General features: G+C 47.7%; 1 protein-coding gene across 6 annotated transcripts in view; it reads right to left on the bottom strand.

Annotated features, from left to right (window-relative positions):
• plxna4 (plexin A4) overlaps nt 1-26,909 on the bottom strand; it is a 691,435-nt gene that overhangs the window by 162,262 nt on the left and 502,264 nt on the right. For all 6 annotated transcript variants that reach the window (XM_086010677.1, XM_086010680.1, XM_086010678.1 and 3 more), the window contains exon 9: nt 19,673-19,787. In XM_086010677.1, coding sequence (XP_085866803.1) covers nt 19,673-19,787 — 115 coding nt within the window. The remainder of the gene's footprint in view (nt 1-19,672; nt 19,788-26,909) is intronic.

The following is a 26,909-nucleotide window of genomic DNA, read 5'->3' as shown; positions in this document are numbered from 1 at the left end:
AAGGCAGCAATTGGCCGAGTCTGGCATCAAGGAGCCCAAGTAAAACTGAGGTCAACTGGAATCAGGGGGAAAACTCTCCACTGGCTGGAGTCATACCTAGCACAAAGGAAGATGGTTGTAGTGGTTGAAGGTCAATCATCACAGCCCCAGGACATCGCTGCAGGAGTTCCTTGGGGCAGTGTCATAGGCCCAACCATCTTCAGCTGCTTCATCAATGACCTTCCCTCCAACATAAGGTCAGAAATGGGGACGTTTGCTGATGACTGCACAGTGTTCAGCACCATTCACAACTCCTCAGATAATGAAGCAGTCCGTGCCCGCATGCAGCAAGACCTGGACGACGTTCAGGCTTGATAAGTGGTGGGTAACATTAGCACCACACAAGTTCCATGGAATGACTATCTCCAACAAGCAAGAGTCTAACCACCGCCCACTGACATTCAACGGCATTACCATTACCATCCTGAGGGTCACCATTGACCAGAAACTTAACTGGACCAGCCACATAAAAACTGTGGCAACAAGAGCAGGTCAGAGGTTAGGTATTCTGCGGCGAGTGTCTCACCTCCTCACTCCCCAAAGCCTTTCCACCATCTACAGGGCACAAGTAAGGAGTGTGATGGAATACTCTCCACTTGCCTGGATGAGTGCACCTCCAACAACACTCAAGAAGCTCGACACCATCCAGGACAAAGTAGCTCGCTTGATTGGCACTCCATCCACCACCTTAAACATTCACTCCCTCTACCACCGGTGCTGCAGTGTGTACCATCTACAAGATGCACTGCAGCAACTCGCCAAGGCTTCTTCGGCAGCTCCTCCCAAACCCGCAACCTCTTCCACCTAGAAAGACAAGGGCAGCAGGCGCATGGGAACACCACCACCTCCAGGTTCCCCACCAAGTCACACACCATCCTGACTTGGAAGTATATTGCCGATCCTTCATCGTCGCTGGGTCAAAATCTTGGAACTCCCTCCCTAACAGCACAGTGGGAGTACCTTCACCACACGGACTGCAGCGGTGGCTCACCACCACCTTCTCGGGCAATTAGAGATGGGCAATAAATGCTGGCCTTGCCAGCGACGCCCACACCCCATGAATGAATTTTAAAAAATTAAAAGAATAAGAGCAGGAGTCGGCCATTCAGCCCCTCGAGCCAGTTCTGCCATTCAATTAGATCATGGCTGATCGGTATCTTACCTCCATTTACCTGCCTTGGTTCCATCATCCCTTAATACCCTTGCCTAACAAATATCTATAAATCTCAGTTTTGAAATTTTCAATTGGCCCCCTAACCTCAACAGCATTTTGGGGAGAGAGTTCCAGATTTCCACTACCCTTCGTGTGAAGAAGTGCTTCCTGACATCACTCCTGAACGGCCTGGCTCTAATTTTAAGATCATGCCCCCTTGTTCTGGACTCCCCCACCAGAGGAAATAGTTTCTCACATGATTTTTATTTCCGGGATAATAGTAGGAACAAAGTTTGTTTCATTGAAATATTTGACCTAAGTTTTTTTGCCTCTTAATACATATTGGGGGAGAAATTCAGTGGGCTGTGCCACCAGTTAGCGCCTAAAGAGGGCACTCAGTGGCATTAGCGCCACTGGCCACGCCTCCCACGAAATTTAGCTGGGGCGCTAATGGCGGCGTTAGCCTGTTGCGCTGCGCCGCCACCGATGACGTCATCGGTGTGCACAGCGCCCCGCTACCGCCCCGATCGCGATATTTGGCAGCAACCGCCTCTGTAGCGCCGCTCGCTAATCGCGCCCGGTTCACGGGGCCTACCTGTGGCGGCAGTGGCGCAAATTAAGGTGGAGGTGCGAGGCGGCCGTTTTTTTCGGCGGCCGCCTGCCAGCACCTCCGTCCCCGGCCTCCTGTTCTTCCCCTGCGGCATTGCCGGCTGTTTGCCGAGAGCCCGGCACTTCTCCTTGGTGCCAGGCTCTTTTGCCAGCACTCGCGATCGCTCATCACGCTGGTGCAGGCCCCTCCCCCTTAAGAATGGGAGGAAGGCCTGCCGTGCCGCAGCGTGTGGCGCTGCGGCACGTTACGCTGCGATATTCAGTTTCAGCGCCCTAAGAGGGGCGCGGAGCGCCTCGAGCCTCGCCCCGTGTCCCTCTTGGGGCGCTCAAGCTGAATTTCCGGCGATCGCTGCTGCTCCGATCGCTGCGCTAAACCTGGCGCCCAGGCGAGCATGGCGCCCCGTGTGCGGCTCCACCCAATTTCTCCCCCAGTGTTTTGGTCAGTTTATTATCTCACTGATCTCAGTGTTACCCAGTCACTGAATCTCACTGATGCCCTCAGTTGCCCCGCCCTTTAGTGCTGTGGGACTCCTTGGGCGAGTAAAATAATAATGACTGAGAGGGCAGACGGAGCCTTGGGTTAACGTCTCATCTGCTAGATGGCACCTCTGACAGTGCAGCGCTCCCGCAGTACAGCACTGGATTGTCGGCCGAGATTATGTGCTCGAGTCGCTGGAGTGGGGCTTGAACCCACAACCTTCTGACTCAGAGGTGAGTGTGCTACCACTGAGGCAAGTCTGACACCCTTGGATATTAAGGGAATCAAGTGTTATGGGGATAGGGCGGGAAAGTGGAGTTGAGGTAGAAGATCAGCCATGATCTTATTGAATGGCGGAGCAGGCTCGAGGGGCCGAATGGCCGACTCCTGCTCCTATTTCTTATGATCTTTTGTTTTTGGTTAGACTCTACCCCTCCCCTGGCCCATGTAGCAGGTTCCTGTTCCGAACACAGCAGCAGCAATTGGGGTTAGGTTGCTCTTTCGTTTTGTTTCCAAAATGGTATAATTTAAAATAATTAGGTAATGACAACCATCTCGTTTAAGTACTGTAATAATAAGTTAAACACCTTGCAGCCACAACATTCCATTTATCCTTTGACCCTCAGAGCTCGCCATTTAGAAGGTTGTGAAAAGCAGTTTAAATGCTCAGCAAGGAGAATTAACGCCTCTCTGCTTCTCTCGGCAGTGGAATGCTGCTCGCTCCCCACCCCCTCGACTCGACTACTGGAGGCCACTTCTCCTAGGGAATTCTCTTCATTTTGCCACCTCTCACCCTTGCTTTCAAAAGCCGTCTTAAAAACCTTTCTCGTCAAACATGTCTTTAGTCTGCCCTACACCACCTGCAAATCCTTCTTTTTTTTCCCCTCTCCACCTCGTTGATCGCTCCGAGGTGTTTTCTTTACCACGAGGAGCTCCCAGTTTATTAGTTCAATTCCCACTATGTGCCTGACAGGGATCAAAAGTCAACAATGCCTGCAACTACCCCGCCCCACTTCCTCCCCTCACCACTATTTCTAAGCTTTAATTTACCAGAATACAGGCCGTGTTCGTGCTGTATGTATGGCTGTGCAAACTTACCTCAGAAGGCCTACATGTGCGTGTTTTTGATGGACCTCTTCGATCAGGGTGCTGAAGGCGCTCAGCCTGGCCAAAAAGGGCTATGAAATGTTGAGCTAACAAGGGATGTGGGTGGTCGATGGCTTAGGCCCCGAGGCTTTCACCTCTGCTTAAATCCAGCCGAGACTAATGAGATGAAAGTCTGCCTTTGCGAAATGAGTTTGTGCAGCCTCAAACCAATTCCAACTGCTTATGGCCCATAGCACCTTAAATCCAGTACTAAATTGCAAAAGGAGGCCTCGAGAGTCAAGATGACTGATCATAGAATCACATAAAGATACAGCACAGAAGGAGGCCATTCGACATTGAGTAGATTGGGCCTATACTCTCTGAAGTTTAGATGAATGAGAGGCGATCTCATTGAAACATATAAGATTCTGAGGGGGGATTGACAGGATAAATGCTGAGAGATTGTTTCCTCTGACTGGAGAGTCTAAAACTAGGGGGGCACAGTCTCAGGAGTTTTTTAAGACCGAGATGAGGAGGAATTTCTTCACTCAGAGGGTTGTGAATCTTTGGAATTCTCTGCCCCAAAGTGCTGTGCATGCTCAGTCGTTGAGTATATTCAAGGCTGAGATATAGATTTTTGGACTCCAGAGGAATCAAGGGTTATGGGGATCGGGCAGGAAAGTGGAGTTGACGTTAAAGATCAGCCATGATCTTATTGAACGGTGGAGCAGGCTCGAGGGGCTGTATGGCCTACTCCTGCTCCTAATTCTTATGTTCTTATGTCCCAGTGTGCCTATGCTGGCTCTTTAGTAGAGCTAGCTAATTAATCCCACCCCCTGCTGTTTCCTCATAGCCCTGCACATTTTTTCCCTTCAAGTATTTATCCAATTCTCCTTTGAAAGTAACTGTTGAATCTGCTTCCACCACCCTTTCAGAACACAACAACTCGCTGCGTAAAAAAAAAGTTTCCTCATGTCGCCTCTGGTTCTTTTGCCAATCACCTTAAATCGGTGTCCTCTGGTTACCGACCCTTCTGCCACTAGAAACAGTTTCTCCTCATTTATTCTATCAAAACCATTCAGGATTTTGAACTCCTCCATCAAATCTTCTCTGCTCTAAGGAGAACAATCCCAGCCTCTCCAGTCTCTCCACATAACTGAAGTCCCCCATCCCTGTTTCCATTCTAGTTGATGTTAGAACTGGAAAATAACACGCAGTGCTGGGGGGGTAGGGGGAAAACCCTGTACTAAGGTTGAGTCTGAGGTACAATGTTAAATCAGAGTGCTTGCAGATTCACTCTGCAATTTGGACACTAAAAGGGACAGCAATCAGTGTTAAGGCATAATATTGATATGCCTTTTAAATCAATGATCCAAGTAAGGTAACTGAAGCAGGAGGATGGATAAACGCAGCAGATATTGGCACCAGAGGCCAATGCTGATGTGGTTTTCTTGACGGTGAATGATTACCTGCGTAATGCTGACATTCGATGCCCTAAATAGGAAGTGCTCAATTTCCCAGCATTAGCAGATGAATATACAAAACAAAACGTGGGGACAGACCATCAGGCCCACTCCACCCACTCATCAGCGCAAGCTCCCGAACCACGAGTAAAGATCGCTCAGGAGGAGCGATAATGTCAAAGGGAAGAAACGCCTGTGGCCAATTTCAGGAGAGAAACTCCGGGAAATTCCTCTCCGACTCCATAAGGCAATCAAACAAGGTCAAGGAGACCAAAGAATCTCCAAAGGGATATAGACAGGCTAAGTGAGTGGGCAAAAATGTGGCAGATGGAGTATAATGTGGGAAAATGCAAGGTTATCCACTTTGGTAGGAATAATAAAAAAGCAAATTATTATTTAAATGGGGAGAGATTACAACATGCTGAGGTACAGAGGGATCTGAGAGTCCTTGTACATGAATCACAAAAAGTTAGCATGCAGGTACAGCAAGTAATTCGAAGGCAAATAGAATGTTGGCCTTTATTGCAAAGGGAATGGAGTATAAAAGTAGGGAAGTCCTGTTACAACTGTACAGGGCGTTGGTGAGACCACACCTGGAGTACTGCGTACAGTTTTGTCTCCTTATTTAAGGAAGGATATACTTGCATTGGAGGCAGTTCAGAGAAGGTTCACGAGGTTGATTCTGGAGATGAAGGGGTTGTCTTATAAAGAAAGGTTGAGCAGGTTGGGCCTGTACTCGTTGGAGTTTAGAAGAATGAGAGGGGATCTTATTGAAACATATAAGATTCTGAAGGGGTTTGACAGGGTAGATGCTGAGAGGATGTTTCCCCTCGTGGGGGAATCTAGAACTAGGGGACATAATTTCAGAATAAGGGGGCACCCATTTAAAACAGAAATGAGGAGGAATTTCTTCTCTCAGAGGGTCATGAACCTTTGGAATTCTCTTCCCCAGAGAGCTGTGGAGGCTGGGTCATTGAATATATTTTAGGTGGAGATAGACAGATTTTTGAACGATAAGGGAGTCGAGGGTTATGGGGAGTGGGCAGGGAAGTGGATTTGAGGCCAAGATCAGATCAGCCATGATCTTATTGAATGGCAGAGCAGGCTCAAGGGGCCAAATGGCCTACTCCCGCTCCTACGCCTTATGCTCTTATGGTTACCCTATGACCTTGATGAGCAGTAAAACTCAGTGAGGAAGACCCCTTTACGTTTGGGATTCAGAATAAAGCAGGAGAGTTGGGCAGGGCAGGAAGCTGAATAAGCATCAACGTAATTATTCATCGCCAACAAACGACATCAGGATTGGCCTCTGGTGGCAATATCTGCTGTGTTTATCCATTCTCCGACTTCAGTTACCTTATTTGGATCATTAACTTAAAAGGCAAATCAATATTATGCCGAAACACTGATTGCTGTCCCTTTAGTGCCCAAGAGCTCTCCAATACTCGTTCCTTTTTATGGGCAATGGGTCAGTTACATGTTGACGGATTCCGGAGGGATTTAGATTTACAGATCCTGAGGGGAGAATAAACTGCGGAATAATTGAGCACGGGCTTGTTTTATTACAGTGCCGACTGAAGTTAATTTCCAGGGAGTAGTTTTGTTAGGTTCAGTAATTATTGGGTCTTTACTCAAGATATGTAGATGTCCTTCACTCATCTACAATCCTTTTATCACACAGGAAACACGCTGGCCCCGATATTGACATGGACGGGTTTTCAGAGCGGGGCTGGTACGTTTTCGGATGGAAAACCCTGTTGGGGTCCAATCCCGTGGGGGGGCTCCCCATGAGGGGTTTCCCAAGGTAGCTTGGAGGGCTGGCGGGGGAAAGCACTCCTGCTCCTCCTGGCCCACAAGGACACTTAACTTCACCCTGAAGCTTTCCTCGCCTCCCTTGAGCTGCTGGGTTTCCCTCGGCCCAGGAAACCTGGTCGGCCAGGGTTAAACCTGGAAGGGAAATTAAATCTGAGGCTCCCGGCCTCATTATAATGCTTAAATGACCAACTCGCCTCCTGGGAGCCCGCCTCCATCCCAGTGGGCAGGTTTGGGTCGGGTGAGATTTAACATTTTTTTACAACTCACCTGACCCCAGCCCACCTGTTTTTGGGGATTAAAATTCACCCCTCTGGTTCTCAGACAGTGACAGAATTTAATACCGATTGGTGGGGTGGGGTGGTGGGGGAGAAGAGAGTTCATTTTCTTCCTACATATTTCCCTTCAGTTTTCTCTCCTTCCCTCCTGAAGGTGTCGACTCCCTCACTAGTGGTCCCAAGGATGCCAATCCTCCCTTGCTACCATATCCCAGTGGCCATTATTCATATTTGAACCCGGACAGTAAGGGCTTGATTTTGTCAATGGGGAGCTTTTGGAGGCGGGACTCCGACTTTTTGGGTTGTAGTCCCGCCTCCATCGACTTGTGGCCAACCAACACTATTTTCCCTTGATTGACCTTGTTAAGCCCGCCCAGCGGGCTCAGCAGGCCAATTAAGGGACACCTGGTTACTGGTGACGTCACTGATTGACATTTCATCTAGCACTAAGGCCTAGATTTTCAATGTGCTGTGAGGCAGGCTTTTAGGCATGCGGGGGGCAAAAATCCTGAATTCGGGGGTCCCGACACCATCCCGCCCAAAACCCGCCTCCACGTAAGTTTCAGAGGAGGCGGGTACCCGCCCCGCACTAGAACCCGCCGACCCGAGGCGGGAAGGGATTAGTGCCAATTAATTGCCTGTCAACAGGTAGTTAACAGGCAGTTTTTAGCCTAATCCCTATTTTGAGGGGTGTCGTGTGGGATTCCCGACGGCTCCAAACCACGCCAGGTTAGAGCAGGCGGGCCGTCGGGTTGAAGGACTTGGAGGGGTCGAGATGTCGGTGTAAAGGTGAGTGATGGGTGCATGAGTGCAAAGGTAAGTGTGTTTGGTGTGTCTAAAGTGTGTAAAGAAGTTTAAATTGCCTGTACTTACCTTAACAGCCTTTCTTCCTCTAGGTTTCGGGAGTCCATCACTCAGCCAGCACTGAAAGCTGAATGGCTGCGATCTGTCAAAAGTGACAGCCTTCAGCTTTCAGTGCCAGTGACAGTTCTAACTGAGTCTGTGTAGAAGGACTCAGGTTAGAAGTCAGACTGTCAGTGTTTGACAGCTTCAAACAGCTGTGAAACACTGATATTTCATCTGTCAAGACCTCTTGACAGATGAAATGTCAGTCTGTGATGTCACCTGTTGCTGGGTGGCCCTTAATTGGCCTGCTGAGCCCGCTGGGCGGGCTCAACAAGGTCAATCAAGGGAAAATCGCGTCGATTGGCCGGACGTCGATGGAGGTGGGACTAAAACCTGAAAGTTGTAGTCCCGCCTCCTTCCCGACTGCTGAATGAAAATCCAGCCCTAAGTGTCTACAGGCTGTTCAGTCATGGGAGCATCACAGCTGAGCCTGAAGGACAGATGTCCACATCCAGCAGGGGCCATTCTTTTTCCGAACTCACTGAAGCCCCCCTCGTAGTGAGCCTACTGCAGTGCTCAGCTATCTCACAACTGGGGATTGAACTGGGGTCCGTCCTGCTCCGTATGACAGCAGACATGCACAGGAACACAGCTGGTGAAGTGACATCTAGTCGCCGACTGCGCACGCATGTAAGAAAGTTATCCATTTTTAACCTGGGCTCAGTGGGTAGCACCCTTGCCTCTGAGTCAGAAGATTGTAGGTTCAAGTCCCACTCCAGAAACTAGAGCATCAAATCTCAGCTGACACTCCAGAGCAGCGCTGCGTGAGTGCTGCACAGTTGGAGGTGCCGTCTTTCGGGATGAGACTGCAGTTGAAGCGATATCTGACGCGCTGTGAACTAATGTGACGCAATTATTTCCAGATCTTAAAAACCTTACGGTAGTTTAAAACTAAAGAAAAGAATTTGCATTTGTATAGCGCCTTTCAAGCCCTCAGGGTGTCCCAGACCACTTTACAGCCAATGATGTACTCTTGACGTGTAGTTAGTGCTGTAATATAGGAAACGCGGTAGCCAATTTGCACACAGCAAGCTCCCACAACCAACAATGCAATAAATGACCAGATCATTTGAGTTAAGTGTTGATTGAGGGATAAATATTGGCCAGGGCACCGGGAGAACTCCCCTGCTCTTCGACTAGTGCCGCGGGATCTTTTACATCCACCTAAAAGGGCAGACGGGGCCTCGGTTTAACGTCTCATCTGAAAGACGGCACCTCTGACAGTGCAGCACTCCCTCCGCACTGCAACAGATTCTGTGCTGAAGTCTCAGACGTGGGACTTGAACCCATGACCTCTGACCTAAGTTATCGGAGAGCTTATACAACAATGATGGGGCGACGGTGAAACACTAGAATTTGTGGAAGTCGGCCCACTAAATGGAGGCTGTGGACAGGCACTGCTTCCTGACTTTACACACCAGCCGTACTTAGATTTGTCGCAAAGTGCACAGCTTAAAATATCAGAAGCGACTGTGCAGAGGAAGCTCGAGGAAGCCAGCTCTCCTCACAGTTCTCTCTTGTTTTGAGGTGAGGCTGAGCCAAAAAAAACAACAATGTTATTATCGAGCAGACGTTAGGACCTAAGAACAATGAGAGAGTGCGAGGACGGCAAGCCTCGGAGAGGGAAGCCAGTCCTTCTGTCACATGGAGCCAGTGAAAGAAATTCAGGGGAAAAAGTACAATTTCAAGGCTTTTCATATCTGTCCCATTCACTCCTCAAACTCAAGGTTTTCTGAGCATTAACAACTTGAGATAAGAGAGTAAAGAGCGTACAAAGAGTTTTGTAATTGAATATATGCACTCTGCTTAATCAAAGAGGAGGCGTCAGAGATAAAGCAGCTATTTGCCAAATGCAACTATTTCTGGAGCTACTGGATGGGTCTCTGGCCTTGGTTATCACAAGAATTAAAACAAAGCCTTGCAAACAAGACACTTGCATTATGTTACATTCCTTGGGATGTGGGCGACCCTGGCAAGACCAGATGTAGTGCCCATCTGTAGCTGCCCCGACAAGGTGGTGTGGGGGGCGTGCTCTGAGTGATTCTATTTACAACTGACCAGCTGGCTCTGCCACTTTAGAGAGCATTGAGAATCAACCACAATGTGTGGGACTGGAGTCACAGAGCAGATGGGGGAGGTTCCTTGAAGGACATTCGTGGACCAGTTGGGTTTCTGCAACAATCTGGCAGCTACCATGGTAACGTTTTTCTGGTGCTCGCCCACAAATTACCTGCAAACTGCTTGAGATCCAAGGGGAACCCTGGATCCCTTTTACACCTGGTTTGGCACAGCGCTGGAGTTAAACCCCAAACACAGGTGGTGTTAAAACTTTCTCACAAAGAGCAGTGAAAATCCAGAACTCTCTCCCCACAACAAGCTGACGAAGTTGGGGGTCAATTGGAAATTTCAAAACTGAGATTGATAAGATGTTTGTTAGGCAAGGGTTTTAAGGGTTTCGGAACCAAGGTGGATAGGTGGAGTTAAGATGTAAATCAGCTATGATCTAACTGAATGGCGGAACAGGCTCGAGGGGCTGAACTGCCTCCTCCTGTTCCGATGTTCCTCCTCCAGGTACTCTCATTCCGCTTCTCTCCGGAGTCGGGTTGAGTCCAGACTCCAAATCTACATCCCAAATGTTAGCAGTGCCGTGATACTAAAGTTGATACATAAAAAACACCATCAGACACAGAGATTGTGTGCCCATGGCCCCAGTGAGGACCAAAGAGGAAAGAGAATTGGGGAGAAAGACTGTCACCCTACAGGGTAGCTATGCGAGAAAGAAATGCCTGCCTTATCACTCTGATTGTTGCTCAGAACTCAAAACTGTCACCATAATGCTGGCAAGTGTATACCTTACCACAGTAGGCCCAAACTGGCTCTAACCATATACCCTCAAGTGTACATTTTACCACAGTAAGACCAAACCACTTCTAACATTCTTGGTTACAACAGAACATAGGGTTTAATAGGTTCCTGAGATAACTGAAGGCTTTCCAGTAGCGTCAAGGTGAATCACTGATGCACATTACACCACTCCATGCTGCAGGATACTCCGCAAGCCTGCAGTTGAATTTTACTTGTTACATATTCTAACCCCCTCTTGAGTATGGGCAGACTCCCAAAACAGCAGAAAAAAGATTCTAAGCTGTTGAATAGTCAGACTGCAGTAACATCTTTGAATTAACAATAACCTCATTACCATCTCTAGATCAGATACAAGACCCATGTGTGTTAATTAGGTCTGTCAATCACTACAACTCACTGATGGAACGCTCCTGCAAAACAGTCACTGTCGGAGCAGCTGATTCTGGACTCTATTTCCTCTCTGGCTGAAAGATGCTGCTCTGATCTTAGGTGGCGACTGTCTGCAGTTCTTTGCGTTTCTTCTCGGCGTTTTTCTATCTTAAAGGCGTGAGTTAAATGCAATCTGTTGCTGATACTTCACCAAAGTGATTGACCTTCCACGAAAAACTCAGAAAGGCTGCACTCTCGGCATGGAGCCTCGCGAGGCCAAAGCATGGGTCAGAGAAGCTGGGCTGTAGTGTTATAGCCTTGTCACCAACATGCACTCCCGTGTCGGGAGCGCAAACCTGCTAAATTTGCCCTCATGTCAGTGGGCCGTTTGAACTTGAGGGGCTTCACAGACCAGGTCTGACCGTGTCTTCAGCAAATGTGCCTACATGCACTTTCCATTAGGAGCCAGTGGTTAATAATCATCAGCAGGAGCTCCTGGCTGACTTTCCTACTCCAACACCACCCCCCACCCCAGCCCTGGGATCTGAAGCCAACTTAATGTCTCGACTGTCACTGCCTCCCCGAAACCGCGACCTCCACCACCTCGAAGGACAATGGCAGCAGGCGCATGGGAACACCCTCACCTCCAAGTTTTCCTCCAAGTCACACACCATCCCGGCTTGGACATATATCGTTGTTGTCTGCTCAAATCACCAACTTTAGTTTCTAAGCTACCATCTTTTTTTAAAAACAAACTCGCTCTCCTCTCGGTGTATATTTTTCTATAGGTACAAGTCACTCTCCACTACCTTTCTAAAATGGATAGTCTTCATGCGTGAGGCTATTTGACAATGGGAGGCATTGCACACGAGCCTCGATCTTGTCCTTACTCCATGTTGCACAGGTACACTCAGCATTCTCATCTACAGGATACTCACCAAGGCTTCCTCGGCAGCACCTCCCCAACCCTCGACCTCCACTACCTAGAAGAACAAGGGCAGCGGTTGCATGGGAACACTACCACCTCCAAGTCACACACCGTCCCGACTGGGACACATAATTGCCGTTCCTTCATCGTCGCTGGGTCAAAATCCTGGAACTCCCTCCCGAACAGCACTGTGGGAGTATCTTCACCACACGGACTGCAGCGGTTCAAGAAGGCGGCTCACCACCTTCTCAAGGGCAATTAGGGATGGGCAATAAATGCTGGCCTTGCCAGCGACGCCCACATACAGGAAACTTTTTTTTATCCGGCTCTGACGGGACCGACGTGGTGCCGGTTCATCAAAAATTCCGGATAACCGAAAGCTATAGTAAAAGATACGGAGAGCTGACAGCACCGTATAAAGCAACAAACCCTGTTGCTTAGCAACAAGTGCAGAACAATGGCCACAAGTTCCAAGCATCTCTGTAGCTTAGCAACAGCTGCAGCCACACCCTTGCACAGCAACAGATCGAGGAAGGCAAGTACAATATGAAGTAAAACTTACCTGAACCTACTCCTGAATTTTGCCGGTTAACCGAGATTTCCAGTTATTTAGGTGCCGGTAAATCGAAAGTTTCCTGTACCAGGAATGAATTTTTTTTTTAAACCTGGCTGCGATCAGCCTGGAGCAGTGGTCAGACCTGGACTCTTCCTGATCTCTTTGCCTCAGTTCCCTACCATTAGTTTACTGACCACGTCAGGCAGCGGGAGAATTGCTTGGGGGGTTTTTCACCGGTATTTTACTGAGTTGGCTTTCCGAATCCTGTTCGCAAAATGCTGGCAGTCTTTGCAACTAATAAATAGTGAATAAACTGCTCAAAGAGTCATTTAAAGAACCGCTCGTCAGTAAAGTAGTTGAGAGCACATTAGCTGCTACACAATAACTCTACATAAGCAAAGCCCTTTTAACATCCCCCCACCCTGTCATTGTCAATAAAAAAAAATATGGATTTTCTTTTAACGAAAACACACCATTCTCCCCCGTCGCCCCCCAATCACACTTCCGAACACAGCTTCTTGTCATCTTTGGAGTGAGACCCTGGAAATCTGTCGATAGCAAAATACTGCGGATGCTGGAAATCCGAAATAACAACAGAAAATGCTGGAAAAACTCAGCAGGCCAGGCAACATCCTTGGAGAGAGAAACAGAGTTAACGTTTCAGGTCTGGGACCCTTCGTCAGAACTCGAAGTCCTGACGAAGGGTTTCGACCCGAAACGTTGACTCTATTTCTCTCTCCACGGATGTTGCCTGGCCTGCTGAGTTTTTCCAGCATTTTCTGTTGTTATTCCTGGAAATCTGTCCCCTTCCCGTCGTTACCCTATCGCAGGAAGTCCAGCTTTCCCGTGAGTGAGGGTTTATTTATGCCAGTGGTTCAAAGGCAAAGATTCCCAGACACAATGTCCAGAACGGCAAACTCACTCATTTCCCAGCTTCTTATTTTTCTTTTCCAGCCTCTGAATAAAGGACGAGAAAAAGGGCCCATTCAGACAGCGGCTACTGGGCTGAGACCAGTCGGCGCCGCACTCGCCAGTGGCAGAAGGGTCGGCAACCAGAGGACGGAGATTTGAGGTAATTGGCAACCGAACCACAGGCGATACGAGAAGATTTTTTTGATGCGCCTAGTTGTTGTGATCTGGAACGCACTGCCTGAAAGGTTGGTGGAAGCACACTCAAATGTGACTTTCAAAGGGGAATTGGATAAATACCTGAAGGGGAACAATTTGCAGGGCTATGAGGAACGAGCAGGGGAAGTGGGACTAATTGGATAGCGCTTTTAAAGAGCCGGCACAGGCACGATGGGCCGAATGGCCTCCTCCTGTGCTGTATCATTCTATGGTTACAGTACCTGTCCACAGTGCCTGGAGACATTTCCCAGGTGAGAGCTCAGTGAATGTGTGTTCACACACGTGCGTGCTGACATTTATGTGGAGAGCTCCTCTCCCAGCTCCATGTGGCAGGGTTCCCATTCTTCAAGCCATTAAAAATTCATCGGAGGGAGGTTTAAAAGTGTCCGCCAGGAGGTACAAGGGGAGATCCCACCTTCACCGCTGCCTTTCTGTTAAATTTACATCAGGGTGGGCCACTCTGATTGGACGTATTCCTGGGGGTTTCATCACATGACCTCCTGTCTCCAACCGCACTGACCCACACATTCCCGCCATTGACTGCCCGACATGTCCGTCCTTGCAACGCACCACCTTCCCAGACCAATCCGAAAGCAAACAGGCTCTTAATTACCCAATTGGATGATGTTTGACTGTCAAAACAGCCTTTTCATCCCATCTCCAATATTCTTTGTAGCTAACACATGAAAGCATTAAAAGAAAATGAAATAATCGCACGCAGTTTTTTTTGTCAATATCTCAATGACTTATCTCCCAGGTGTTGCCTTGTAGCAGTGTCCTGGAGATTAATCTGGAATTGCTGGAGATTCCAGGACAATCCTGGGGGGGTTGGCGACCCAGATTTAACACCCGGGTGATACCGCACACTCCAAGGTGGCGTCAAACTGGAGCAGTGCGGCAGTCACTCCACCGGGGCATTCGCCCCACTTCCCTCCAGAGCCCCAGACTCTGGAGTGACACAACTCAGCACCGAAACAGAAACTCCCTCGCCGATTAAAGAAGCAGCTGCAGTCTAAACACGCCCAAGGTCAGATAAGGTTCCAAACCTCCTCCCTTTATAGGTTTGCAAGCAAGAATGCGTTCCAATGCTTTCTTGCAAGAACTGGAACATTTAAACATCCCAAATATTATTACTTGCCTCAGAAAAACAATCAACGGCCATCACTGAGATGGTGCAAAAATGACAAATAGACAAATCATTTAAAGCTAGTGAACAGGTGCAAAACGCAATCAAAAAGGCGAATGGAATGTAGGCCTTTATCTGAAGGGGGCTGGACTACAAAGGGGAGAAAGTTATGCCGCAGTTGTGCAAAGCCTTGGTCAGACCCCCATCTGGAGCACTGCATTCAGTTCTGGGCACCGCTCTTCAGGAAGGATGTACTGGCCTTGGGAGGGGGGGTGCAGGGTAGATACACCAGAATGATACCAGGGCGTAGAGGATTAACTTATGAGGACAGGTTGCATAACCTTCGTTTGTATTCTTTTGAGTATAGATGATTGAGGGTGATCTAAGTGAGCTGTTTAAAATGTTAAAAGGATTCAATAGGGCAGATACAGAGAAACTATTTCCACTGATGGGGGAATCAAGGACGAGGGGACATCATTTTAAAATTAGAACTAGACCCTGGGTTTTATTCAGCATGGGCTGAGAGTTCCTACATCAATGGTTTTAACATCTTCAGTGTGAGGGACCCTCTGCAAATATTAACATATCCCCAGGGACCTCCACCCCGCCCCCCCCCCCCGCCACTCCCCACTACCATAGGAAGTTGAACTCCAAACCATCGTCAACACCTTCACTGAAGCGTACGAGAGCATGGGCCTTACACTAAACATCCGTAAGACAAAGGTCCTCTACCAACCTGCCCCCGCCACACAGTGCTGCCCCCCGATTATCAAAATCCACGACAAGACCTTGGACAACGTGGACCACTTTCCATACCTCGGGAGCCTACTGTCAACAAGGGCAGACGTCTACGACGAAGTCATACACCGCCTTCAGTGTGCCAGTGCAGCCTTCGGTCGCCTGAGGAAGTGAGTGTTTGAAGACCAGGACCTCAAACCCGGCACTAAGCTCATGGTCTACAGGGCAGCAGTGATACCCGCCCTGCTGTATGCCTCAGAGACATGGACCATGTACAGCAGGCACCTCAAAGCACTGGAGAGGTACCACCAACGCTGTCTCCGCAAGGTCCTGCAAATCCATTGGCAGGATAGGCGCACCAATGTCAGTGTTCTTGCTCAGGCCAACATCCCCAGCATCGAAGCTTTGACCACGCTCAATCAGCTCCGATGGACGGGTCACATTGTCCGCATGCCTGATACGAGACTCCCAAAACAAGCGCTCTACTCGGAGCTCCGGCACGGCAAGAGAGCCCCAGGTGGGCAGAGGAAACACTTCAAGGACACCCTCAAAGCCTCCTTGAAAAAGTGTAACATCCCCACCGACACCTGGGAATCCCTGGCCCAAGAACCCACAAAGTGGAGGAGAAGCATCCAGGAAGGCGCCGAACACCTCGAGTCTCTTCGCCGGGAGCAAGCGGAAGCCAAGCGCAGGCAGCGCAAGGAGTGCACGTCAACCCAAGCACCCCACCCACCCGCCCCTTCAACCACCGTCTGCCCCACCTGTGACAGAGACTGTAGATCCCACATTGGACTCATCAGTCACCTGCGAACTCATTTTTAATGTGGAAGCAAGTCATCCTCGGTTCCGAGGGACTGCCTAAGAAGAGAATATTCCGAAAGTACATAAGAACATAAGAAATATGGAGTAGGCCATACGGCCCCTCGAGCCTGCTCTGCCATTCAATAAGATCATGGCTGATCTTCGACCTCAACTCCACTTTCCCGCCTGATCTCCATATCCCTTGATCCCCCTAGAGTCCAAAAATCTATCGATCTCAGCCTTGAATATACTCAAAGACTCAGCATTCACAGCCCTCTGGGGCAGAGAATTCCAAAGATTCACAACCCTCTGAGTGAAGAAATTCCTTCTCATCTCGGTCTTAAATGGCCAAACCCTTATCCTGAGACTATGCCCCCTAGTTCTAGACACTCCAGCCAGGGGAAACAACCACTCAGCATCTACCCTGTCAATCCCCTTCAGAATCTTATCTGCTCAAACTGTCATTTTCATCACAATGTCACACACAAGTGACAGGAAAATATATTTCAATGCCTCTTATGTCATGACTGAAGACACCCAGCTCTGCCTCGCCACCCACTACCCTCAACTCCACGATCTTCACAGTGATTCCTGCCAACTTCTCCAACATCAAGCCACCCTATTCGGCTCCCATCACAATTTCCACAGCCTAACCAACACTGCTAGCCCCCTCTGCAGCTTCTCGTTCAGACTGAACCCCAAGACATGCAACCTTGGGATCCTATTTAATTCTGAGTTGAGCTTCAAACTTCGTGCACAGCGAGTTGTTGTGATCTGGAATGCATGGCCTGAAAGGGTGGTGAAAGACGATTCAATAGTGACTTTCAAAATGGAATTGGATAAATACTTGAAGAAAAAACTTCCCTCCTGAATCAGATCTGGCCCAGACTCTGGGACAAATTGGATAGCTCTACCAAAGAGCCAGCACAGGCACGATGGGCTGAAGGGCCTCCTTATCTGCTGTACCATTCGCTGATTTTTTGATTCATACTTTATCAATCACCAAGACTGTCTGTTTACACCTCCACATCCATTCCTTTGTCACCATCCATTTGACTTCTGCAACACCCCTGGCCTTCGCCATATACAAATCCCAACTCTTCCAAAATCCCGCCATTTGCATCCATCCTGCTCTAAGTCTAGCTCGCCCATCGTCCCTGTTCTTGCCAGCCTCCATTGGCCCTCATCCAAAATCCATGCGACTTGCAACCTATCCCTCCCTCTACTTTCAAAATGCTCCTCAAAATCTCTATGGTCACCTTCCCTCACGCTAGCATTTGTTGCTCAGAGCCTGTTATTCTCCTCCGACAAGCACATCTGGAATGTTTATTATGTTAAAGGCAAATTTTAATGCAAGCTGTTGCTATTTACAAACAAATGGGGGGGGGGGGAAAGCTTTGCCAAACACATCCTCGTTCAGCCGGTGACCCATTAACTCAACCACATCATCACCCAACAGTTGCTGCTCCTCTGACTAGAAACCCATTTACACAGAGGTTCCATTCTCCACTGATGCTTTCTCACTACTGATGCTCTTCCCCCATCCAAGAAGTGTTCCCAACGATCTCTTCCCAGGTCTGCACCAATGCTTCATCCAGAAACTATTACCTCTAGTGGGAGAGTCCAGAACAAGGGGGCATAGCCTTAAAATTAGAGCCAGGCCGTTCAGGGATGATGTCAGGAAGCACTTCTTCACACAAAGGGTAGTGGAAATCTGGAACACTCTCCCCAAAAAGCTGTTGAGGCTGGGGGTCAATTGAAAATTTCAAAACTGAGATTTATAGATATTTGTTAGGCAAGGGTATTAAGGGGTGATGGAACCAAGGCGGGTAAATGGAGGTAAGATACAGATCAGCCATGAGCTAATTGCATGATGGAACAGGTTCGAAGGGCTGAATGGCCTACTCCTGTTCCGAGGTTCCATGAGCCAGTGAAGAGAGACAGCTTCGTAAGCAGTTACATCAGGCATTCGTTAAAACAAATACACGAACAGAAGGAGTGCTGCAGCCTGAATTAACTCGCACTCACATCTGGGTTCAAGCCTGAGAAGAACTTACTGGGTTGCCATCTTGCCAATCGTAATAGGTATCTGACTAGAAAGGGAGGATCAGAGTGTAAATCCCTCTGAATGTTAAGCCTCAGTAACTGCGATAATGTTGATTTATTGTTACTTTGGCCAAATGAGATCCCTGGCAGTTCACAGCCTTGGTTCAACGGAGCCCTGTTGGCGAGTCGCCCAAGCTTACAAGTGCTGCAGTTTTCTCTCCTGTTATTGATGTGCCTCGGTCAAGGAAGTTGGGTTGACTGCAAACCACGGGGAAAAAAACTTGGCAAAACGAAGAATGCTTTCGAGATTGGGTGGTGCATTGGGGTAAGCATGTCAATCTGGCTCAAGTTATGAGATGGAAATCTCTTTTTTTTTTCTACTGGATGTAGGGATACTGTGTGAAATAAGTTTGGGCAGTTTCAAAGCTAGTGTGTTAGGACTACAATTTTCAACCGCTCAGCGGGAAACATGCGGGTTCAAGTCGGCCGTCCGTGTTACACCCCGCAGCCAATGGAGAGCAAAAATTGAGCGGGCTGTAAAATGGATGTCTTACCCAAACCCACTCTGCGGATTAGGTTAAAGGTGATCCTCAAGTGTCTCTCTTCAGGGCAAGAGAACGGGGGCATCTTTTTGCACCTTTTTGTTGGTTTAAACCCCATTCTAGAAACTTGAGCACATAATCCAGGCTGGCACTTCAGTGCAGTACTGAGAGAGTGTTGCACTGTCGGAGGTGCCGCCTTACCAAGGCCGTCAGCTTATTGCACTGGTTCAGTTGGATGTTAAACAGCTTCTGCCACTAACTGGAGGGCAGCGAATCGTCCCAGTTTAGGACTATCAAAGCCTCCAAAAGTTAATCCTTTATAGTTGTGAAGTTTTGCAGACCCAGATAGGGAGGGGGGTGAAAGGCAGAAAGAGGAGATGAAAATGGTGCATGTGGGCCCTAACTTTGAACCTAAATGACAGGAACATTGTAACAGGAGGAGGCCATTCAGCCCCTCGAGCCTGTTCCACCATTCAGTTAGATCATGGCTGATCTGTATCGCAACTCCATTTACCTGCCTTGGTTCCATATCCCTGACCTAATAAAAATCTAGCGATCTCGGCCTTGAACATTTCAATTGACCTCAAACAGCTTTTGAGGGGAGAGAGTTCCAGGAGAAACTGGATGAGGTCAAAAGCCCATGTCTCGATCTCCCATTCTTTTGTCCTTATGGTTTTAGGCCTATAAAACCTTAGCTGTTTCAGGCAGCTATGTGGAGGGTGGGGGTAAAAAATGGAAAATCTCCTTACCTCCGAGACATTGACCCGGCCCTCCTGGAAGGAGCATGTCCGTGGGTCATGTGTACACATGTGTCGATATTTACACCAGTGACACTGATAGGGACTGGTCACACATGACAGGCACCTGGTTAGACAAAATACACAGTCAGATTATGCTTCATAGGACATTACAAAATCTATGAGTGTTTAAATTCAGGCTGTTTCTAGCTCATTCGAACCTGACTGCAGCTTCATAAAAATTTTGAGCGGTCACACTTTTAAGAGATCAAAAAGAAGCCAGTTGTTTCAAACTGGTCTCTGCTGACCTGGAAGCAGAAATTTACAACGACCATCCAGTCCCTCACCAAACAGTAGTTAAACTCTGATTAATCCTCCATCCCTCCCTCAGATGGCGAGAGGTTTTGAGAGAGTAGATAGAGAAAAAACACGCCCTTTACCCAGTGGGTCAATAACCAGAGGTCGGAGATTTAAAATCATTGGCACAGGATCTCGAGGGGAGATGAGGAGACATTTTTTTCCCACTCAGAGAGTTATCGGGATCTGGAACGCTCGACCTGAAAAGGTGGTGGAAGCGGATTCCTTCAATAATTTTAAAAGGGAGTCGGACGGGTCCTGGAGGATGAGGAACTCACAGGGTGACGGACAAAAAGTGAGGGAGTGGGACTGAGCGCGGCTGCTCTTTCAATGAGCCAGCACAGGCACGACTCTGCGCTGTAAATTTCCATGTTTCTAATTAGACTTTGTGACCTTAAAGGAACAGCCCATTTTAGACAAGAGGTCCAGATTGGAGAAGCTGGGGGTTGTTCTCCTTGGAGCAGAGAAGGCTAAGAGGAGATTTGATAAGAGGTGTGTAAAATCATGAAGGGTTTGAGAAACTGTTCCCGATGGCTGAAGGGTCGATAACCAGAGGGCACAGATTTAAGGTGATTGGCAAAAGAACCAGAGGCGACATGAGGAAAAACTTTTTTATGCAACGAGTGGTTAGAATTTGGAATGCTCTGCCAGATTGGGTGGTGGATACAAATTCAATAGTCGCCTTCAAAAGGGAATTGGATAAATACTTGGAAGGAGAAAAAATTGCAGGGATATGGGGAAAGAGCGGGGGAGTGGGACTAACTGGATTGCTCTTCAAAATGGCCGCCTTCCGTGCTGTACTGATCTATGATCCTATAATTCTATTAACAACAGAATAATACACTGTCTGTTACAGCTTAAATAGCCTGGACTGTAGGCACAAAGGTAAAGGTGCAAAATGACCAAGTACACTGATCTGAAGAATAGTTCCCCACAAAGTAGTGAATGAGTGGAACAGACTCCCAAGCAGGAACAGTTCATGGTGTGCAAATTAATTCTTTGCACGGAAAGACCTGGGTAAGCCGTGGAATGTTACAGCACGGTAACATTCACTGAGCACAAAATATTCCTCCGCGCACAAAATATTCCTCTGCGCACAAAATATTCCTCTGCGTACAAAATATTCTTCTGTGCAGATGAAATGATATCAATGAATTCCTCCTGGTCTCTGGATACCATGTGCATCAAATAAAACCGGTCGAGAGCCTGCCATTTTCATCTTACACACAGATAAATACGGTCACTTTTTACTGAGTTAGCTGATCACAGCTCAGGGCAGCAGTCGGAGGATTACAATTGGTCTCAGCACCCCTGAGCTAGTGAGGTGGGGGCGGGGGGTAAATCAGCCAGGTTTACACGCCATGGGCTACCAGTGGAAAGTGTCTGTGTGTCCTGTAAGTATTTTTTTTAAATTCATTCTCGGGATATGGGCGTCACTGGCAAGGCCAGTGTTTATTGCCCATCCCTAGTTGCACTTGCGGTGGGTCGCCTTCTTGAACCCCTGCAGTCCGTGTGGTGAAGTTACTCCCACAGTGCTGTTAGGCAGGAAGTCCCAGGATTGTGACCCCAGCGACGATGTAAGAACAGTAATTATCTGTCCAAGTCAGGATGGTGTGGGACTTGGCACCTGCTGCCCTTGTCTTTCTAGGTGCTGGAGGTCGTGGGTTGGGGAGGTGCTGTCGAAGAAGCCTTGGCGACTTGCTGCAGTACATCCTGTAGATACGAATGCTGAATGTGTCTGTGCAGCATAGAGTAAGGGCAGGAGCGAGGCTCGTGTGTGATGCCTCCAGTTGTCAAATAGCCTGCCAAGCTTCACACATGAAGAAAATCCATTTTAGAAAGGTAGTGGAGGGTGACTGGTGCCTACAGAAAAATACCCACCGAGAGGAGAAAATGGGAGAGGGATATTGGGCCAGAAATTCGGGTCGGGGGCTTCCTGCGGGTGTAAGGCCCCAACCTGCACTTACCTACCGCGCCAGCCGTTGAGCTGTGGACCCCCGTGGGATTCCGATCCTGGGCCTGCTCCAACTGCCGGCGCGCAGTGCTTGCGTATCCCAGGGGCGCAGTTAGTTCGATGCGTGGGCCATGGGGAGCCAATCGGAGCAGAGAATGCTCCATTCATAAAATTGACAGGAAGAGCTGTCAAAACTTATAAATACTACGGGCCCCAAAACATCACTAAATCTTCAAATAATTTTTTTTTTTAATCACATTTTTTAAATAATAAACTATAAATTACATGAAATAACTATTTTAAACAATAATTTAAATTTTTGAAAAAAATAATTTTATTTTCTAACGGGGCTAAAAATAAACTTACCTTTCTTTAAAGTATTTAAAAATAATAAACCTGTGGAAAAAATGTTTTAATTTTAATTAATTCACCACTTACCTTGTAAAAAGCAGGCCTTGCGACTGCTTTTTAAAAGTGTAAATTCTGGAGACTTACCTTCCCGGAGAAACCTGCAAAAAAAAACTAAGTTCAATGCGCACGCGCAGCCTCTCCTGCGCACGCGTTCGAACTCTGAACCCCTTCTTTTAGGGGAACGGAAGTGCCGGTTTCCCGCGCACGCGCAGTGCATGCAGGAAACCGGCACTTCCATTGGGCCTACGGGTGCGTACCCCGTGCGTACTCACCCGTGGAGACCCGCATTTCTGGGCCAATGTTTTTTAAAAAATGGTGGCTTAGAAAATAAAGTTGGTGACAACAACAACTTGCATTTATATAGCACCTTTAATGTAGTAAAACGTCCCGAGGTGTTTCACAGGAGCATTAACAGAATTTTACACCGAGCCGGATAAGGAAATATTAGGACCGGTGACCAAAAGCTTGGTCAAAGAGGTAGGTTTTAAAGACCGTCTTAAAGGAAGAGAGAGAGAGGTGGAGAGGTTTAGGGAGGGAATTCCAGAGCTGAGGGCCTCGGCTGCTGAAGGCACGGCTGCCAATGGTGGAGCCATTAAATTCGGGTTTGCGCAAGAGGCCAGAACTGGAGGAGCGCAGCAATCTCGGAGGGTTGTGGGGCTGGAGACAGAAGCTTAATGCATTCATTCAACATTCCTACTCCTGCCATTTTAAACATAGGTCTTAAACACATGACTTCTAAATGAGTTAATACTGCTGTCAAAATGGCCGACAGGGGAACATTGCATGGATGCGTTTAGAGTCCGTCCACTCATGTCCACATTTCTGGTCAGTCCATTTAAACCACGCACTTCAACAATTAAGGCTGGGAGTTCCACAGGGATTCCATCAGTCTCCCGCCTACTGTCGGGGGGACAGATCGGCAAAACCGCCGCGGAATTTCAGGCTGCGTGTTTTGCTGAATTGACATCACTAATCGCAGTCTATTTATTTAATCTTCTAGTCAACATTTCACAGACCACCTCGATCATATAAAAACCGCCTCAGTACAGGTACAGTAATAAAACAATTAATAATTCACGATAACATTCTTCTTAATGATTAACTGCTCTGAGAAAGCAAAATTCATTTCCATGTAATAAATACTTTATTAAAATATTTTCTATTATTTTCTTCCAAGTCTGATTTTTAAAAAACATTAAAGTAAAGATAAACAAAGTGTAGTTTGGGAGCTGGTTTTAAGTTGTCAAATCGAACCCAAAATATAAATGAACATTAGCTGCCTTTATCGTGTTGATTCCTGATCTCAGTTGTGGTCTCTCTTGCAACCAGTAACCCACTGAGCTTCCATCAGCAGACAAAGTAACTCAAGATGTCTGCTGTCAATTAAGCTTTAGCTTAACTGAGCCTAAGAGTGCAGCTCTCTCCAGGTTTAACCAGGTTTGTTTTTCATTTCTGCGCACTCTTCCCTCGGAAAATAGTGTGAAGGTTGCAGGATGAGTAACAGCGAACACTGCTTCCATGGCCATAACTATCTTTATACCAGCCAACAGGGTGGTTAGTCCTTAGAGCAGAGAAGGCTAAGGGGAGATTTGATAGAGGTGTTTAAAAGCATGAAGTGTTGAGATAGAGTAAGTAAGGAGAAACTGTCTGCAGTGGCTGAAGCGTCGATAACCAGAGGCCACAGATTTAAGGTGATTGGCAAAAGAACCAAAGGCGAGATGAGGAAAAACCTTTTTAAGCAACGAGTGGTTAGGATTTGGAATGCGCTGCCCGATAGGGCGGTGGACACAGATTCAATAGCAGCCTTCAAAAGAAAATTGGATCAATACTTGAAGGAGAAAAAAATTTGCAGGGAAATGTTGAAAAAGCAGGGGAGTGGGACTATAGAGATTGTTCTTCGGAAGAGCCAGCGCAGACTCGATGGGTGGAATGACCTCCTTCTGTGCTGTACTATTCTATGATTCTATGGTGGGGCGGGGGAGAGGGGGGGGGGATTGATGGGCTCTCACAACCCAGATGATGAGCAGGAGCCACCCACACTCACCCACTGGAGGTCAACCCAGGACTCCGAGCCGGAGCTTCAGTCTCCACTGGCTGGGACTGTCTGGAGCGGGGGTTCGAACCCTGCGCCTTCTGACTCAGAGGTGGGAATGCTGCCACTGAGCTAAAGGCTGGCTCCTCGGCCATCGGTGAGAAGAAACATAGAAACATAGAAGATAGGAGCAGGAGTAGGCCATTCGGCCCCTCGAGCCTGCTCCGCCATTCAATGAGATCATGGCTGATCATCCAAATTCAGTACCCTGTCCCTGCTTTCTCCCCATACCCCTTGATCCCCTTAGCCTTAAGAAATATATCTAACTCCTTCTTGAACATATTTAATGAATTGGCCTCAACTGCCCTGTGTGGTAGAGAATTCCACAGGTTCACCACTCTCTGGGTGAAGAAATTCCTCCTGATCTCAGTCCTAAATGGCTTACCCCTTATCCTTAGACTGTGACTCCTGGTTCTGGACTCCCCCGCCATCGGGAAGAGCCTTCCAGCATCTAATCTATCTAGTCCTGTTAGAATTTTATAAGTTATAAGAAGGAAGGACAACCGGCCAGGGTGGGGACAGGGAGATGGTTTGTAAGTCAATGTTCCTTTGAATATTGTGGAGTTTTCGTTAAGCTATTAAATGGGGGTGGGGGGGGAGCAGCTATTACATCCATAATGTCTACATTCCCCATACATTAACAGTGACGAATTCCTTTTTGTTTCCAAAACTTGGCAGAAACATGGCAAATGCACTATAATGTGGATAAATGTGAGGTTATCCACTTTGGTGGCAAAAACAGGAAGGCAGATTATTATTTGAATGGCAATAGATTGGGAGAAGGGGAAGTGCAAAGAGACCTGGGTGTTCTTGTGCACCAGTCGCTGAAGGTAAGCATGCAGGTGCAGCAGGCGGTTAAGAAGGCAAATGGTATGTTGGCCTTCGTAGCAAGAGGGTTCGAGTACAGGAACAAGGATGTCTTGCTACAGTTGTACAGGGCCTTGGTGAGACCGCACCTTGAGTACTGTGTGCAGTTTTGGTTGCCTTACCCGAGGAAGGACGTTCTTGCCATGGAAGGAGTGCAGCGAAGATTCACCAGGCTGATATCTGGGATGGCAGGAGTGACGTATGAGGAGAGATTGTGTCGATTGGGCTTATACTCACTGGAGTTTAGAAGATTGAGAGGGGATCTCATCGAAACTTATAAAATTCTGTCAGGCCTGGACAGGCTAGAGGCAGGAAGGATGTTTATGATGGCCGGGGAGTCCAGAACCAGGGGTCATAGTCTAAGGATAAGGGGTAAGCCATTTAGGACTGAAATGAGGAGGAATTTCTTCACCCAGAGAGTGGTGAACCTGTGGAATTCTCTGCCACAGAGGGCGGTGGAGGCCAGTTCATTAAATATATTCAAAAAAGAGTTGGGTATATTTCTTAAGGCTAAAGGGATCAAGGGATATGGGGAGAAGGCAGGGACAGGGTACTGAATTTGGATGATCAGCCATGATCTCATTGAATGGCGGAGCAGGCTTGAGGGGCCGAATGGCCTGCTCCTGCTCCTATCTTCTATGTTTCTATGTTAATTTGGAACTTTTTAAAGGAACACAACAATAGAAAGGAAATTTTTAAAAAGAGGAAAACAACAGAAAGAGACAGAGCAAAACTGAAAGAAAAAGCAGATAGCAAAAGTAAAATGGAAGACAGATGAGAACATTGGAGAAGTTTTACACTGTATGTTGCGTGTAGAGAGACAGGAAAAATATTCTTCAGAAACAGGTTTATGATTTCCTTAAAATGAGTGCACAGAGGAAATCGCCCCCTCATAAGTACATATTGACACATACGTACTGCCCCTTGAACTGAAATAAAGAGAGGACCGGTCTGTCTGTATGAATACCACCAACAGACTCCTACCAAAGGTGGACAAGGCCGGGTTGATTTAACATCTCCTTCAAAAAGGAGCTGGATCAACAACTGGTTGGGAATGGGATTAGCGGTTATTGCGATAGATGCAGACTGAGATACACTGTGGGACAGAGTGTCCTGCTGAGATGGTAGGGTTGGCGAGGGTTGATTTTGTCCGTGGATGCCAGCAGGCCAGGGTGGAGATGTGAAGATAAATGAATATTCTGCAGTTTTATTTCAATCTCTTTTGTGGATCAGGGAATATTTATACTGGATTTCTCCCTCAGGAGATTAAATGGGTTGGAGAGACTCCATGATAGGGTTAGATTGTGCATGGTCTGTGGAAGGATGGGGATTGGTGGGCTGAATGGCCTTTTCCCTTCCTGGAATTTCTTTGGTTTTTTTCATCAAAATTCCTACGGAAAATAATCATTTAAAAAAAAAATCTCAATTTGCAGTGGATGAGAGTCATCTTTCGGGTGAGATGTTAAACCGAGGCCCCGTCTGCCTGCCTGCACAGGTGAACGTAAAAGATTCCATGGCACTATTTTGAAGACGAGCAGGGGAGTTATCCCCGGTGTTCTGGCCAATAT

The sequence above is a fragment of the Somniosus microcephalus genome, chromosome 17 (genome assembly GCF_052327205.1).
Source record: "Somniosus microcephalus isolate GS21.2 chromosome 17, FLI_Smic_1.0, whole genome shotgun sequence".
NCBI lineage: Eukaryota > Metazoa > Chordata > Chondrichthyes > Squaliformes > Somniosidae > Somniosus > Somniosus microcephalus.
Note: the sequence above shows the minus strand (reverse complement) of the source record. Positions and strands in the feature narration are given on the sequence as shown.